Source organism: Haemaphysalis longicornis, unplaced genomic scaffold, assembly GCF_048455015.1.
Source record: "Haemaphysalis longicornis isolate Haplotype H1 unplaced genomic scaffold, Haemaphysalis longicornis Haplotype H1 scaffold_6, whole genome shotgun sequence".
Classification (NCBI taxonomy): Eukaryota; Metazoa; Arthropoda; class Arachnida; order Ixodida; family Ixodidae; genus Haemaphysalis; species Haemaphysalis longicornis.
In genome coordinates this window covers 65,556,469-65,572,441 of record NW_027526407.1, presented here as the reverse complement: position 1 = coordinate 65,572,441, position 15,973 = coordinate 65,556,469, and the positions used below count along the sequence as shown (strand labels likewise).

The 15,973-nt window shown below is 46.0% G+C and overlaps 1 protein-coding gene across 3 annotated transcripts in view; it reads right to left on the bottom strand.

Moving 5' to 3' along the window:
* Sip1 (septin interacting protein 1) overlaps positions 1 to 11,220 on the bottom strand; it is a 34,249-nt gene extending 23,029 nt beyond the window's left edge. The window contains exons 1-5 of one of the 3 annotated variants that reach the window (XM_077674648.1): positions 11,158 to 11,220; positions 10,482 to 10,621; positions 6,543 to 6,700; positions 5,239 to 5,342; positions 1,103 to 1,160 (exon numbers count right to left, since the gene is read on the bottom strand). In XM_077674648.1, the coding sequence (XP_077530774.1) occupies positions 1,103 to 1,160; positions 5,239 to 5,342; positions 6,543 to 6,700; positions 10,482 to 10,590 (429 nt within the window). In that variant the 5' untranslated portion in view covers positions 10,591 to 10,621; positions 11,158 to 11,220. Of the gene's footprint in view, positions 1 to 1,102; positions 1,161 to 5,238; positions 5,345 to 6,542; positions 6,701 to 10,481; positions 10,622 to 10,924 lie in introns of those variants that run through there. The other 2 variants (XM_077674647.1, XM_077674649.1) reach the window with 2 other exon arrangements.
* Positions 11,221 to 15,973: the final 4,753 nt, after the last annotated feature.

The following is a 15,973-nucleotide window of genomic DNA, read 5'->3' as shown; positions in this document are numbered from 1 at the left end:
GGTGCAGAGCAGTGATTCGCCATAATGGGCTGTGGCACCGTTATCCGCTCACTGCTACCACCCAATGCAATTCAAATTTCCCGCCTTTGCAGTGCTCGCGCCCCCCTGCCTGAAACTGCGCCAGCAGGAGTTGTGTTCTTTTTGTGCTTGCTTTCCCTCCCACACGTGTCGGCGTTGCACTGCCACTTTTTTCGCTTACTATCGTAAAAACCAACCCAACCAGGGTTCCTAACTAAATGAATGTGGGCGCTGCCAGTTAATTACATACATTTTGCCTCAAATGTACCTGCAGTATTCTTTGCGCTAAACAACGGGGAGATGTATGACAAGCGCGAGCGGTTCGCAAGTTTCGAACGCTTACGACTATATAAACCGCTTGGCTTTCGAAGCCTCTGTGTTACGCTGCAACGACAGCCGCTACGACGGAACGCCGTGTGGCTCTACTTGGGTCCAGCGAGCGAGCTATGATGACAAGGCGAGCCCCTAAAGTGTTCAGCACTTAAAACCAGAGTTACTGGATATATACAGTTGCGAAACTCCCCATAGGCCCCATGTATCGAAAGCCGGTCTTCGGTTGCCCCCCTGCGGCGGGGCAAGCACGGGGCAAGTTGACTAGCCTGTCGTATGTCGGCAGAACGTTGAAGTAGTACTCAAGTGCTTGTGGCTGCTTCCGTTAGACTTAAAAAGAAAAGCCGCAAAAACACAAGTAAATTTCACCTAATTAGTGTATTTTAATTTTAAAAAGCAATCTTTATTTTACAAAAAAATTTTGAATAATAATAGTTTAGCGAAGTTCAGTTTTCATCTCCTAGGCGCCGCACGCGTCGACTTGCCCCTCAGCTTCCACGGGCTAGCGCCGCCCGGATTCTGAAGCGGGGTTTCGCAACTGTATATATTGAGTAATTCTGCTTAAAACTGCCCTCCGCAACTCTTTGCTCCGCAAACACTTCCCTTACTTGCACTACTGCCGATTAAACTACTTTTTCCAGCCCAAGGCTTCATCCGGCCAAGCCGGTTTCGCCTCTAGTAAATCGAGCCTCAGCAAGAGAAACTGGCTCCACTCGACGGCCATTCCACAAGAATCAATCGATCAATCTCACACCTGAAGGAGTAACTTAGCTCCAATACCCTTCGTATGTTTCTCCCAGTGGCCAATGGACCTGGTAAGAGAAAGAGAGAGAGAAGGGAAAGATTAGTGCCTCGCATGCGCAAGAGTATCACTGCAAAGTATAACAACCTAGACACTCATGCCGTGCTTCATTCACTGCACATCACTGCACAATGCACAATACAGCCGGAACTTCATTCCATTTATTATTAAAGGGGCCATGCAGACAAAACACAAGTTTGATTCGTTCGAAAGATTGCCTCGTTAGAATCATACTGACACCACTTTTAACGCACACTTCGCTCAAATGAGTTATATAATTAGGAAAAAAAGGGAATGGCCATGCAACCCCCTAGCTCATTTTCCGCAACAGAACCTATGATGTCATACGTAACAGCTCTGTGATTGGCCAAGGCCAGCAAAAGCAAACACAAATTAGGCAGGGCTTCTAAGCTTGTCGAATGAGCTATTCGCGCCTAAATGCAATGCATATCCATTTTACAGCAGTAAGAATGGTGCGGTAAACAACAAAAGTTACGAAAATACATGTAAGCATAGAAGTACCGATGCACACTGCTGTTGGTACTGGGCGCACTATGCTTGTTTTAGCTGCACAGTGGTCCGCTGCTTTGGATTTCCCTCGCACGACACTTGTCGATTGGCGTAAGCGACGTTCTCCTATGTGACCCTGTTTGTCAAGGATACCCCATGTTTCACAAAACGATTACTCTCTACCGTAACAAAAGCCAGCCAGGTGTAAATACGGTCAAAAACAAAGCTACCGCGGCCAACAGTTCATGGCTGGGTATCGTAGTGCCATCCGGAAGGACTGACGGCAAGCAAGGCTGCAGAGCCGAATGACACAGCGGAACTTCGTTTGAATACACGGCGTTACGACTTCATTGCAGACGTCACGCAAACACACGATTTGGTGGGAGAATGAAAATCTTAACCTAAATTCATTAATTTCTCAGCGAATACGGCATCATTTGCTGCCGGACAAGCGCGGGGAGCACCATAAAACATAAACTCTTTCAAATAAAACAAACTTGCATTTTGTCTGCATGGTCCCTTTAAAAGTGAAAACAAGCTATTAATCTCTAGCTTTAAAGGCATGCAACACCGTACTGATAATGCATTTCAAACTGAACGAAACAAACACAAATGCTCATTGCAAATGAAAGACACAATGTAGGTAACCATGTGAAACTCCTTGGCTTTGCTACCCAAACGGGACGTAACGTATTTCCTCACATAATGAATGCCCTTGTGATATACGTGATTTCTTTTCCTAGAGCTGCTATGCTTCTCCCGGCATAATTTTTCAGGTAATAAATTTGTTCCTCTGCAGTAAAGGTGGAATTAGGCTTCACCGCAACTCATCACAGGGTCGTTACAGAGAGGGGAGGGCGTATCAGAGAGAAATAGAAGGTTGGCAAAGACTCACCTGATGCAACGAACGGAATCGCGAGCTTGCGCCAATTTTTTCGCGGTGGGAACGAAGAAATGCATTCATTATGTGAGTAAATACCACGAGTATAGCGCTCCGCATCTGTTCACTTGCACAACGTGGCCACTCAAGTTGTGTGAGCCTTGGATTCTCTGCGGACTGGTTTAATGCTGTTTATTCCCAACTGAGATTTAACATTATTTCACTTAATAAAAAGCATCCACGAATGGCTCGCAACCTTTGCACAATACCACGGTCCAAGTCCCACCCCAAAGTGGTTCCTCCGCTTCGTACCAATTTCTTGATAATGTTTTAATTTCTTTCATTTTTAGGGGGGCCGGATAGACCGGGATTATACCCGCAATTTTTCGCGACATCAAGTTTACATGGCACTTTAGAAATTTTCAAAGATGGTGGGCATCAAACCTCTTAGTTTAGCATTGACCAACCAGGGTACAGTGTCTATCAGACTAATTACACCTCTGGCATACATAAAAGCCTTCTTTACATTGTGAGCCAAATGCTCTATAATCAAAAGAATTATCTCAAACACCCCCTGTCCAGTGTTAGCCAAGCTAAACGTATTACTAGGAACAATGATCCAGGTTTATGCTAGGCTACTCAGAACTTTTATAAAGGGACAATCTCAACAGCCTTTGCAGATGTCACGCAGAAAGAACTTAGCGGCCATCCCGCATGCTCACAAAGTAGCACATGGCTTTAAATTAAGACACGGCTATGCAGACATTGTCCTTTTTTTTTTGTTTTTTGTCATTCAGGATCACGCAAGCTTTGGCCAGTAACCCCGCCAGCTGTGCGAACAAAGTCCAGACCCAAAAGAAAAGCCAGAATTGTGGTTTCACGAGCCAAAAGCTATGCACGGGCTAAGAGGTGTGCTGTAGCAGAGGACAGTAGGTTACTTTAGATCATCCCAAGCACCGATATCTAACATAAGTCTGTCAGAAATAGAGCACATGCGGTTGTTACAACCAACTCGTGACCTTGCTTGCCACAGCACTAAACTTGAACCCACAAACCAAACACTTTTTCCCACCACAGACTATGCAAAACAGACCAACATAAATGCATCATTCAACGCGTCAACATTACTCCCCATCAACATAAGGCATGAATATACGGGGGAAGAAAAACAATCTAAATGTGTGCTTTTATGCAGCTAATAGATTGTGCTCGCACGACGATCAGATTGTGAGCAAAGTTGCAGGCGGCGGTCAATTTTTTTAGGAGCAATATGATTACCGGCAAGCTGCATAGCACCTCTTCTTACCCCTAAGCGTATTTCTCTGATTGCAAGTTCCGTTTTTTGCAGTCTGTTTGCCTTGGCCACCTTAGCCACCCAGCTGAAAAAAAAAAAAAACAATTGGAGGGTCTAATTGTACCTGCCGAGAACACAATTGGCTCAAATGTAACTAACTGAAAATGCAAATGGTTCTGACAGGACCAATTGTGTTTCCAGCCGGTCCAATTGGGCCTCCAATTGTTTTTTTCCAGCTGGGCAAGCAGATATTTACTCAGTGCGTGCTGCTGTTCTCTCGCAGCAAGTTGCTAGCTGAGAGACAAAGCTCGTCTCGTCCCCTTTAACAGTAAAAACCTCTGTACAAAAGACATCCAAGGAACACGAGAAACATGTCTCTTCTAACCAAGGTCTCTTGTATGCAGTGCTGCTAACATGGCAAACAATGGAAAACAATCAAGTCGCTTTCATTTAAATGTCTCTTATAACCAAGTGTCTCTTGTAACAGTGTCTCTCGTAAGGAGGTTTTAATGTTCTGCCTGTTCCCATCTTTGTTGTGGGGTTCAACGGGAAACAGACGGTAACCAACCTGTCTACTTTTTACCACCTTATTCAACGGTGACAACAACGTCCCGACCAAACGTTGGCTATTATTTTTAGAGTAACTGCGAAGTCAAAGTGTGAAATCGGGCAGGCTGCCGCAATCTGAACCACAATTCTGGTGAATCTATTATTGCTGGAAGGTACTGATTGGTTGGCTCAAATCGATTGATAGGTTGAAATCGGCAAATTCAAGTTATTTGCTTAATATGCTCGTTTACCAAAGCTTTGGCAAACAAATCCTTCTGAAGTTACTACGTGCTACTCAATATATGCATGCATGTACAGTCTTTGTCAACATTTTCTAGGCCAAGCCTTAACTGCGCGGGCCGCACAAAATTCAACGTACAAGCTTACGTCCCGCACGAGGCTGAAATGTTTTATGTCGTAAAGCTAGCAAAAACACCTTTCTTTCTTACTGTCCAAAAATACTTTTGCCACATTTAAAGGTAAACTGTATTCTTTGAATTCTTTGTGGTAGAGAAGGCTTAGGATTGGCCTAAAATATTTTGACAAAGGGTCAAAATTGGGGCCAGCTCGACTCAGCCACACATCATGATGCTCAGCAAAGCACCGTGCTCCCCAAACACCGCTATCTTGGACCACACACTCCTTTCTGCAGAAAAAAATAAGCTGTTTAAGCGGACGCTGGCAAAGGATACTGGCAGCCTGTCGTTATTTCTAGCTGAGAGCCCCCCCTTTCTTTCTTTCATTCTCTTCTCTTTTTGTTTTTAGGGTTCGGTAGTGGCTGAACATTAATTCGGCCAGAAACAACAAAACTTGCACCCGTTCAGATACTGAGGCCCCGAAGGATAACCCACTCACCCTTCGGAACCTATCAGGCCATGAGCAACACCGCCGCGTCCTGCAAAGCCCGATTTCTTGACCTTGGCCGGGACCCGGACTTCTTCTTCGCTGCTAGGCGAGCCCTATAAAAGACACGCACTTTTAGGCATAACTCGGCAAGACTTCACTACATTAAGAACTGCCAGGAAGACAGGCCACCTTTTGAGACAAGTGAACAAACCGACAACCGGCAACAATTGACCCTCTGTGGTACAGAGGGCCTATCGTTTTAGCTAAAACTTAAACGTGAGGAACTTATCAAAGTGACACGCACACTTTTAGTGAAGTGAACACAATACGTGACCTCCAGAAATTGAAAGTTTCAAGATGTGTGGCTGAAAACAGCAGACATGAGGTGGGAGAATAAAGGAAGTGATGAGGGTTACTAAAAAAATTAAAGCCGTTCTATTCAACATGAAAGCTGTCAGAAGTGCAGATCAGTGATTTGCCATAATGGGCTGCGGCGCTGTTATCCGCTCCCCGCTGCGACCAAATGCATTTCAAATTTCCCGCCTTTGCAGTGCTCGCGCGCCCCCTGCCTGAAACTGCGCCAGCGGGAGCTCCGTTCTTTCTCAGCTTGCTTTAATTTCGTATGCTGGAGCTGTTTTGCAACATTTCGAACGCGTAATTTTTTCTTGAGCGGCCGCTTTTTCCGCTTAGAAAACCAACCCAACGAGCGCTCCTAACTAAATGAACGCGGGGGCTGCCGGTTATATACACAGATTTTGCCTGAAATGTACCCGCAGTTTTCTTTGCGCCAAACAACGGGGAGATGTATGACAAGTGCCAGCGGTTCACGAGGTTCGTACGGTTATGACTATTTAAACCGCGTGGTTTTCGAAGCCTCAGCATGACCCCCTGACGACAGTACAGAAGGCTGTACTTGGGTCCGTTATCTTGCTGCGCCGCCTGATTCTGGCAGTTGCATTGCAAGTTAGCGAGCTACGACAACAAGGCAAGCCCACAATGTGCTCTGCACTTAAAGAAAGCATATGCGAACAACAAGTGCCTCTATGCAAGACAGAAAGAAAAAAAAAAGCACTTATGTGGAAATGACCGGAACTATTCTGCAAAAATTCGCTCACGCTAGTCTCATTTCATTGATTTTTGAGATTGAAAATCCACCCAAGCAAGCTCTTGAAGCACAGATCTTGAAGCACAGTAACACAAAAATCTTGAAGCACAGTAACAACACAGCAGTGACAGGAACAAATGCATGGACAAATGCAGGCGCCTGTTCACTGCAGTGATAGATGCATGCGATGACAAGAACATTCCCTCACCTCATCTTCTTCGCTTTCTTCTTTCTTCTCTTCGGGTTTGCCGACTTGCCGAACGCCTCCGCTGACGAAGCTGATGGGCGCCGTGAAGTCCTTCTGCTTCCGCGACGACTGGAAGCTTGGGCGTTCACTTCCATCATCCTCATCGTCAGCCCAGATACCTAAATCACGACATAAACAAAACGTGTAGGGTAAGTGCACACAACAATTGCTACCTTTGTACACTTGGGTACAACTTAACAACGAGAATGCAATTTGCCGCGTCACTGCAGCAGCCTGTTTTTCCGCACGGTGCAACGAGTGCATTACTCTGAGTACATCGAATGTGACATGAGTCATTCCCCTCATTTTTCAGACTTAAAGGGGCCACGAAACAGGTTTTGCCAATACATGGGTGTTCACATTTTCAGGTAAATAAATTTCCTAGTAATCACCTCCTTCAAGGATTTTGTTAAAGCGATGAGTATTATTGTAGTTACTGCAAATCTAAACATGGCATTTTCACCCGCGCCACGATCCTCCCTCATTTCGTCCCCCTCCTCACACTGCATGAGCGTGACTGCCCATGATGCCTCGCTTCTAGGTGGCATCTGCAAGAACATGTGGTGGCGCGCGTCATCTGCTACTGCGATATTCTGTGCCGCAGCATCACTTGGACAGGACCGTCTAAATTTCTGCATTCCATTTGGGCCAGCTTTTATCATTTTGCTTACGAATCCTGCACTCCACTCACGGCTGGAAGGAGCTGATGGAAGGAATGGGGCAGGGCTTTTACGCTTCCACACCACGCCGAAAGATCACGCAAATAGATAACAACCCTGTCACCGTGCCTTCATGGCGACGACATATCTGGGTACATATGGAACTCTAAAATATGCGAGCAAATGACTAAAGAATTGCCTCAAAACTTGTTAGAGTGAGCATGCACATGCATTCCGAACCATTGTCGGTTTATATATTGCTCAATTGTAGAGTTTGGTTGTGTTCTGGTGACGCCATGCACGCGCTTACACAGGCAGTTGTAGTATTCCATTCTGTAATTCCAATCAGTTTTAAACATGTAGAACCATAACAAAAAAAGCAGCTGAAGGGTTGCACGATACACCACAGCGATTTTTTTTAGAACACCTCATGCATTCCATTTACCCCTCCCTCCCCCTTTACTTTACGGGAAACTCTTACACGACCCTGTGTTTAACTACTACTAGACAAGTACACCATAACAAATATTACAAGCGGCCTTGGAAGAGTGGTGTGAGTTTTGGGGCCGTGCACGCCTGCCTTTTTGTTCGACTGCGCAAATGATTGCACAAAACTTGTTCTCCTGGTGGCCTGGAGACCCTTTCATCTCTCTAAATTCTGTTTGTTCATTTTTTACGTGGTCAGTGCTGCCAATTGCGATATGTGGAGGGTTTAACTGCCAGCCACAGCCTTATATTGCCCCACCTCCCCAAGCCTACCTTGAGTCTTGTTTAAGTGGATGGAAGTTTGTGTGAGCTATCCGCTGCACGTAAAAAAGTTATACTTGGCACAGGTGACGTTGACCACCCAACCCAGCGATTGCGCTTGTTCATTTAGTGAGCTCAAAACGCCTTTCAGGACCCCTTTAACTTGCTTATAAATTACTGCAGCGATGACAAACAAACTACGTGAGAAGAACCACACAATTTCACGCATTAAGTGCCGTCTCCTTTCAAAACACGCGTGCACATTTAACGTCCGGGACCGTCGCTTTGCTGGAAAGACGCACTACACGGGCTATTGCGTTCTTAACTTTATTTATTTCTAAATTTATTTATCCTCCATCATTTTGCAGTACTGTCAAACCTACTGAGGGATTATTGCAGGAGTGGAGACAACACGTTAGCCGCCAATGTAACAAGCACCATGCATCAAGATGTGACATCAGATCTGACATACACAGCTTACAAGTGCAGCAGCTTTGGCAAGTTGGTGCTGCACAATTCTTCTCAAAAGTGGCAACTTACAATGCAGATGAGAGAACAATAAACAAAACAAAAGCGCCGCCTTAACGAAAATAATAAACAAAAGCGCTACAAACCCAGGGATGAAGTAGGTACAAAGCCAGAACACTGCTGCCTTTTATGGCGCACTTTACTCGAAGAAAATGAAAACACCAACAGCCATAATGCACTCCAAAACTGACAGAAAGGTAAGCTGTGTATTCCTAAATATGCGCTATTTCGCTATTTCTCAGAGTACAGGGAACTATATAAGATATCCTCTGTGCAGGTCACGATTACGGTTTCGTGCATCTCAATTACTTTTGCGAAGTAATTTTTTTCACTTAAATTGAATCCAGCTAGCAGGCCTGCTGCCACGTGTATAGGTAGATAAACCAAATGTTTTAGGCTGTTTGGAATGCCACTGGCATTCCAAACAAAACTCCAAAATTCCTAACGTGTATTCAATTTTTTACAGGTGATACGGTCACGAACTCTGTATTCCAGGCAATGCAGGAATGAGCAACTTAAATGCACAGAGTGCATGGACATGGCTCCGCGAGGTTAACTAGCAGCCGCGGACACCACATTAGACAATTCAGCCCGTCAACGTAGCATCATAAAGTAGGAATTTGGGCCCTCGGCAATCATACCAATCGGCAACAAAAGCTTAAAGAAATCCTAGCAACAGCACAAAAAGACGGGGACAAACGAAACAGACAAGACAAGCGCTGCACAACTAGTTGAATTGTTGAATGCACACAAAATATAAACGCTGGCATCAACAGAAGGCAAGTGAGAGAACCCAACATTCCTCTCAAACACGCTCTCTCGCTCCCCTCACCCACACAGCAAACACCTCAATAAAGCCTTTTACTTGAAACACGTGACGTTTGATCAACAAACCACTGCCGGGCTGATAATAGAGTCATGGCATAAAGGAGGAAGAAGCATGTTTAACCCCGCACTCATGTTTTGCAGCACTCGCTGGATAATAACACAAACTCCTTGTCACAGAATGCAATCGGCGTTTGGCTAATGCAATCGTCTCCCAATCTCTTAACCCTTTGTGGTCCGGGTACGCCCAACTTGGGTGTTCAAGGCTAAATTTCGCCGTTTTTCTCACTTTTTTTTTTTTTTTCACAAGCGGGTAAAAGGCACAGTCAGGAAAGGCTTAATGTGGAACGCTTCGATTATTTCTCAGCCTGCCCGCTTAGCATGTCTAAAAATAATGGCTGTTTGTTAACCCCATCTATTTGCGTTGTTGCTAAGATGACACCATAGCAACTTGCCGCTCTTTCAAAGTTGAAAGAATCTCTGACAGTGAATTTGGGTAAAATGAAAGCAGAAGACGTAGTCGAACTAATGCAGTACGGTACACCCTGTCTACAAAAACTTTTAGGTCATTCGCATAATTTGGTCAACAGTCCACACTCCAATACTGTTCTAGAACTGCACTGCGTAGTACACCTTTGAGCACCAGGATTGGTGACAGTGCTTCCTTGGTTCGCTCACAAGTAAACATAGCGCTTTGGTGAAAATCGGCTCAACACTCTACTAAGCTAGGCAACGGGTGTTTTTTTCCCCGTCACAGACCCTGCAATCCTTTTTTAATGTTAACGGAAGATCAAATTTATATGTGCGGACAGTCTGAGTCCAAACAGGCACTTTTGGAGGGTTTTTAAGTTTTTTTTCTTACAGAATCTATGCAACAGGCAGCGAAAAAACAACTGTATTAAAAGTTTTTTGACGGAACCCATGCAACGGACAGTGAAACAACGCCTGTGCTTAGTACTAAGTCTAAGTGACCATATCGAACAAGCAGCGCGAAAGAGACAGGACATAAGAAGGATGAACGACGACACAACGCTATCAGCCTATGAACCAACTTTCCATCCTTCTAAGTGCTAGGCACTCCCTGGCATGCTCGCTATCCCCGGCCAGAAGAAAAAAAAAAATAAAGACCGGCGACACATACCGTATATTTGCTGATTCTTTGTGGGTCGCCGCCGTATTCTGTTGGTGTTAAACTCGTTGGCGATGTCCCAGTCGGTGATCTCGAAGTTTTCAATCTCGACATCCCCCATACTGGTCCACTTGCGTCTTCACTGGAGGCCCCTGGATGGGAGCATACAAACGTGGTTTCTGAACCCTGCTGCGTTTTCACTCGCTATGGAAAACGTTCAGCGCTTCATCGGGTTAGAAAAAAAACCACTGAGCGAGCTTCCGCAATGACAAAAGCACCATCAACAGGGTAAGAACAACTACAGTACCTTGACGATTCATTTTAAACGAAGATATGGACATAGTTTGAGCACTCGCATGGGAGTGTTTTTTTCGCTACGTGGAACAGCGAGCTAGGCTCCCGAGCTCTTCATACAATATGTTAAAAAACTGCGAAACTAGAAATGTCGAACTTACCTTGAAGATCACCTATAAGCCAGAATCATCAGAGCGAGGCTGGTTATAACAGCGGCACAATGCCGCACGCTAAATCACTCAAATGACAACAAACCGCACGAAACGTTATCCACCGAAGGGGTGTGGGCCCCGTATCTGCGTCTTAGGTATTCTTCTGTGAGAACACTGAGAGTTGAAAATGCATTTTACTGACAAATAAACCCTTGGGTCGAGCGTGCAGGGTCCAAACTTACACAGCTACGCAAAGCGGACGAAGCCAAGAGATGTCTGGCGTCGGCTGTGGCTGGCTTGAAATCGTCTTGAGGATTTTGAGCGAGCCAGTGAAAGCCAAACGTTTTGTGCAAATATTTATTCAAATTGCAAATAAAAAGTTAATATGCATTTACACATCCTTGCTGCGCCGCATGTACCGGTTAGTACTTTATAACGTAAAATATGTTGTTGAAGGACAAATACATTGACGCGGTTTTGTACACTCCATCGAACACCGTTTCGTTGAAGCAGTTTCGTTGAAGCCGTTTCATTGAAGCCTGTCGCTTTATCGAATATTTTACTCTGTCTTACTATGTCTTAGAAAGGACAGCCAGAACCCAGTAGTGTGTACATGCCGGCTTGAATGCAGAGGATGACCTTTCTTTGATATTCTGTGGACGAATCCATTTAGCACGCGCATAGACACGCATGCATGTGGAGCCCAGGACGGCTTTTCATGGAAAACTGGAGCTGTATTCTAAAGCGAGTAGTGTGTCACAAGTTCACTAGAAGTTTTAGTTGTTAAAAATGTAAGGTTTGCTGGGTCTGCAAAGGACGCGTCGTAACTTTGTGTGAGGTGGAGCGCATAATCGTAGACAACGCATAGACATCCTAAATAAATGGTAGGGATGTCCCAGTTGGGAGCTTGAAAACTCTCGGGGACATCCCATTCATTCATTCATTCATTCATTCATTCATTCATTCACGCATTCGATTGAGTCATTTATAACCTGTATCCATTCTTATAGCTCATAATTTCATCGCAATGGAGTGTCATCGCTCAGGCGCACGATTAGAGTGAACTAGAAGTATTCTAGTTCACTCTAGCACGATGGACCTTTTTCCAGTAGCGATCTGCGCATGCGCGTGCTAGTACGCCATTCTTGGCAGGCGCTTCCGGCAAACTGGGCAAACTAAACAAAGCGGCGCCCCTCAGCTTTCTGCTTGGGGAGCGCGGCTACGCTGTCTAGCTCTGCACGTTTTTATTTTTTTCTCTTTCGACAGCTCGGGGTGGGTTCGTACGTGCACACAAAAAAAAAGTCTTTCTAAGGAAAGGGGCAAAGACGTTCTGAGCACGCTGCGAGCGCTTATGGTCACTAGATCCAGCCGGTCGTTAGATACAACGAGTCAGGAGATCCGCTAGGTCACGTGATGCCCGAGTAAGAAGATCCAACGAGTCACTATAGATCCAACGCGTCACTAGATCCAACGACTCATTACATCCAAAGGAAAGAACCGCGCGGGCCTGTCTTTGTTGGGGTTGGGTGCTCCTTGTGTTTAATCGGGCAGAGGAGGCGCTGTCTCATCGTGGACTAGGGGACGTCTTGAAAGGGCCCGCAAGGTTTCACTTATCTTCACTTCCAACGCTGCGGTTATAGTATACACACCTGAGTCTGGCACCACCTCGATATTGTTCAGGCATAGGAACCAAATGGCGAGGGAGGTTGTTATGAGGCTGCGCACATTTCCGAACAAACATAGGTATGCGTGAGTCAGGCTTCTGTACGTGGAATTACACGAAAAAGACATTTCACATCGTGGGATCGATTGAAAGTTCACCAATAATGTTAACGCTGATGGTAGCTGCAGGGTTTGCCTTTTCTTTTAGCGCATGCTCTGTGCACGTGCAACCTTTGTATATATTTGTTGTTTTTCTGAGTAAAACTTTAGCTGAGAATCTGCGTTTTTCCGCAGAGTGTTCTAACACATACCTGAGGTTGTGTGAAGAGCCATGTACACTGCTATCGCACTATATTCCGTGTTTGGTTGAAGTTTTATTTTTACAATGCCCTGAGTATATAAAATGTGAGCTGATAGAGCGCCAGCTCCGAGTTAACGGCATGGCTAGAGGGCCTTGCGACGGCATTCGAGCGTTTAAATCTAGGCTGGCGTACTAAAGACTGTTCTATTAATGCTGCAGGCAATGAATGAATGAATGAATGAGTTTATTTGGACGGGTCAACACCTTATGTTGGCGCAGAGCAGGCGATAAAAAAACATTGTGTTATGGAGGTTCCGTCTTAGCTGCATGATACGCACAACCGTCGGTGGTTCGTGTCCGGGCCTTGACAGTATAAGCATCTCCTCCTGCTCTTCTGGTCCTCCCCGAGGCTTGGAAATCAGCTGTACGGGTTCACCTAGTACCGAAGAACATGCACCCTGATCTCCACCCGGGCAGAAGACAAGCACAGAGTCAAGCCCACGAGAACATCTATAGGAACCGTCTGGACGTCGCGTATACAGATATGCTAGCTCGTATCGAGGCGGGCAGCACAAGGCTGCAACCGTCACCACCAAGTCGGCCCTTATAACCTGTGCTTCAATTACCACGACATACACGCATATTGCTGAGGAACTGGCGATCGCACTCGCACTTATTCACACCAAGAGCGCGGTCATCTTAACCGACTCCCAAGCTGCCTGTCGGAGCTTCATGGCGGGGAGGGTGGCCCCACCAACTTTCCGCCTCCTCTCATATCGCAACATCAGCCACAAAGAAACGCTGCCCTCATCTGGACACCCGCCCACTGTACATTGACGGGCAATAATTTTGCCCATCATCAAGCCTGCGCACTCTCCTCCCAGGCCCCAGAAGAACAAGCGGAGTCCACACCATTGGTTACATTTCAGGACATTACACAGTATTATCGACTCGACAGACAATTCCCTCAACCTAACTCCAAGCTGTCCAAATAAGAAGAAACGACTCTTCGTCGCATCCAAACGAACACCTTCGTCCATCCAATTCGCTTACACCACATGTTTCCCACTCAATTTCCCGCCGAATGCACTTTTTGCTCTAAGCCTGGCACACTTGTCCACATTTTATTAGAATTTGCGCATAACCCTGACCTCCCACCCTTTCTTTCCCCCTCCCCCTCCATGAGCTGTGGGGGAACCTGATTACCAGCGACCACCTGGACATCCAGCAACTACTGGCATCTACGGTCGCCCGGTCATCACTTGGATTCTCGGACTAGGGAACCACTCCAACTTTATAGGGCTCAATAAAGTTTCATACTACTACTACTATTAGTCGCATTTACAATTTGCTAGCTTAAGTGATTTGTGTTAGGTTACGACAGGTTACGCTAGGATAGACAGCAGTAGTTCCAGACGCAGTGCATCCTTGCGAAAGGCTTCTGGGCGTCGGAGAGCAATCACGACACAGCGTTTTAACAAACCTTCTTTAGGAACGCTTACCTAAATTCGGCACCTCTTGCTTCCACTGCCGTACTAGGTTTATATTCAGGACACTTCCCCCATTTGCCTTCATTGAAGAAATATTTATAATAGAAAAAAAATTGCTCCAATCCACGCTGTGAAGGCGGCAATTGCCCATGCGACGTCCCCTGAATTCACACACGTGGCTTTACAAAGATTGAAACCAGAGATTCTGGCAGCCGTTACCCGGAATTCGCGGGGGCTGCGCACTGAACGCAGCGGCAGCATCGGCCTGAGCTGGGCTAGGACAGCGGACGCCACCGCTGTAGCCGGGCCGTTAGTCGGGAGAAAAGAAACGGAGGTGAGCGTCTTTCGAAGGATGAGACAGCGGAACCTAGCCATCCTGATGTGCCAGCTTGGGGATACACCACCACGCGACACAAGCGCAGACACCGAAACAATTCTGCATCTGAGCTTAGTGATTTCCATTTATACAGATTTAAAAGTTAGTTTAGTAAGTTTGAGCATTGCGAGAAAGCTGAGGGAACTTTTATAATCGCTATTTATCAGAACCAGCTAGTTGCTACTTTCACCTTTTGTAATATACCTCTTGAAACACAACCGAATTTGCATTCACCAATTTAGAAAACGGAGTCCCATTCGTGGCAAGCAGTGCGCAAAAGGTAGCGTTTATCTAGGGGCCAGATGTCTGTATGTGTTTTGTACATTGTTTTCCCGCCCTGCAAACAAATCCTTAACGTATGTTTGCCGTACGACCGCTTAATTCCGTCGGGTGCGGGTTACCCTGGAGGTGCTGTCGAACAAGTTAATCAAGCCGTGCGAAGGCCGCGCGCCCTGCTCCAAAACAGGCCCAAAACAACCGTCGCTAAAGCAGACGACAAAGCCGTACCTCCGACGCCGCCGCCGGCGAGTAAGACACCTCCGCGCGGGGAACGCTGGGTAAATTCGCCGCGTCATCTAGAGTGTGCTCCGTGAGTGAAACCCTCCACCCCCACCCCCCCTCCTGCCTCCTCCGTCGCCGCGTTAGGAGTTTGTTGTCCCGCATGCTGCGAAAGAACCGTTGGCTGGTAGAGCTAGAAAACTTTGCTTTAAAATAAACGCTCACGTCCAGCTACGCTAATATTTCGCAATGAGGAAGTTTAACTCGAAGCAATTTTTACAGACTTACTAAAAAGGCCTCTGGCAAATAGAGCATGTGGTATGACGAATACACCCTTATGTTCACTCTGTGAGTAGCTTAAAGATAACTTGAGCCATCGTGCTAATAGTGCAGTACATACCTTCGTGGTCGATATCTGACGTGCATGCTGTTACCTTGTTAAAAATTCTGCCTAAATAGCCGCTGTGGGAGTCAATCGGCGTAGTCGATCAATTGAGAACCCAGCAAGAAAGCTTTCTGGGTAAATCATCGAATATCTCTTATAACCGTCCCGTCGTCCAAAATCATGTAGATGCGTAACAGGGCGTGATAAGTTTGTTTTAAGGAGAGATGTTCTAAGATATATCATCGAATGGTACGTGCAAAACTTTAATTAGCCGAAAGTAATAGCCACTAGCAAAAAAGAGCTAGAAATTGCGACCACCTATTTTAAATGGTCCGTTTTCGTGGTC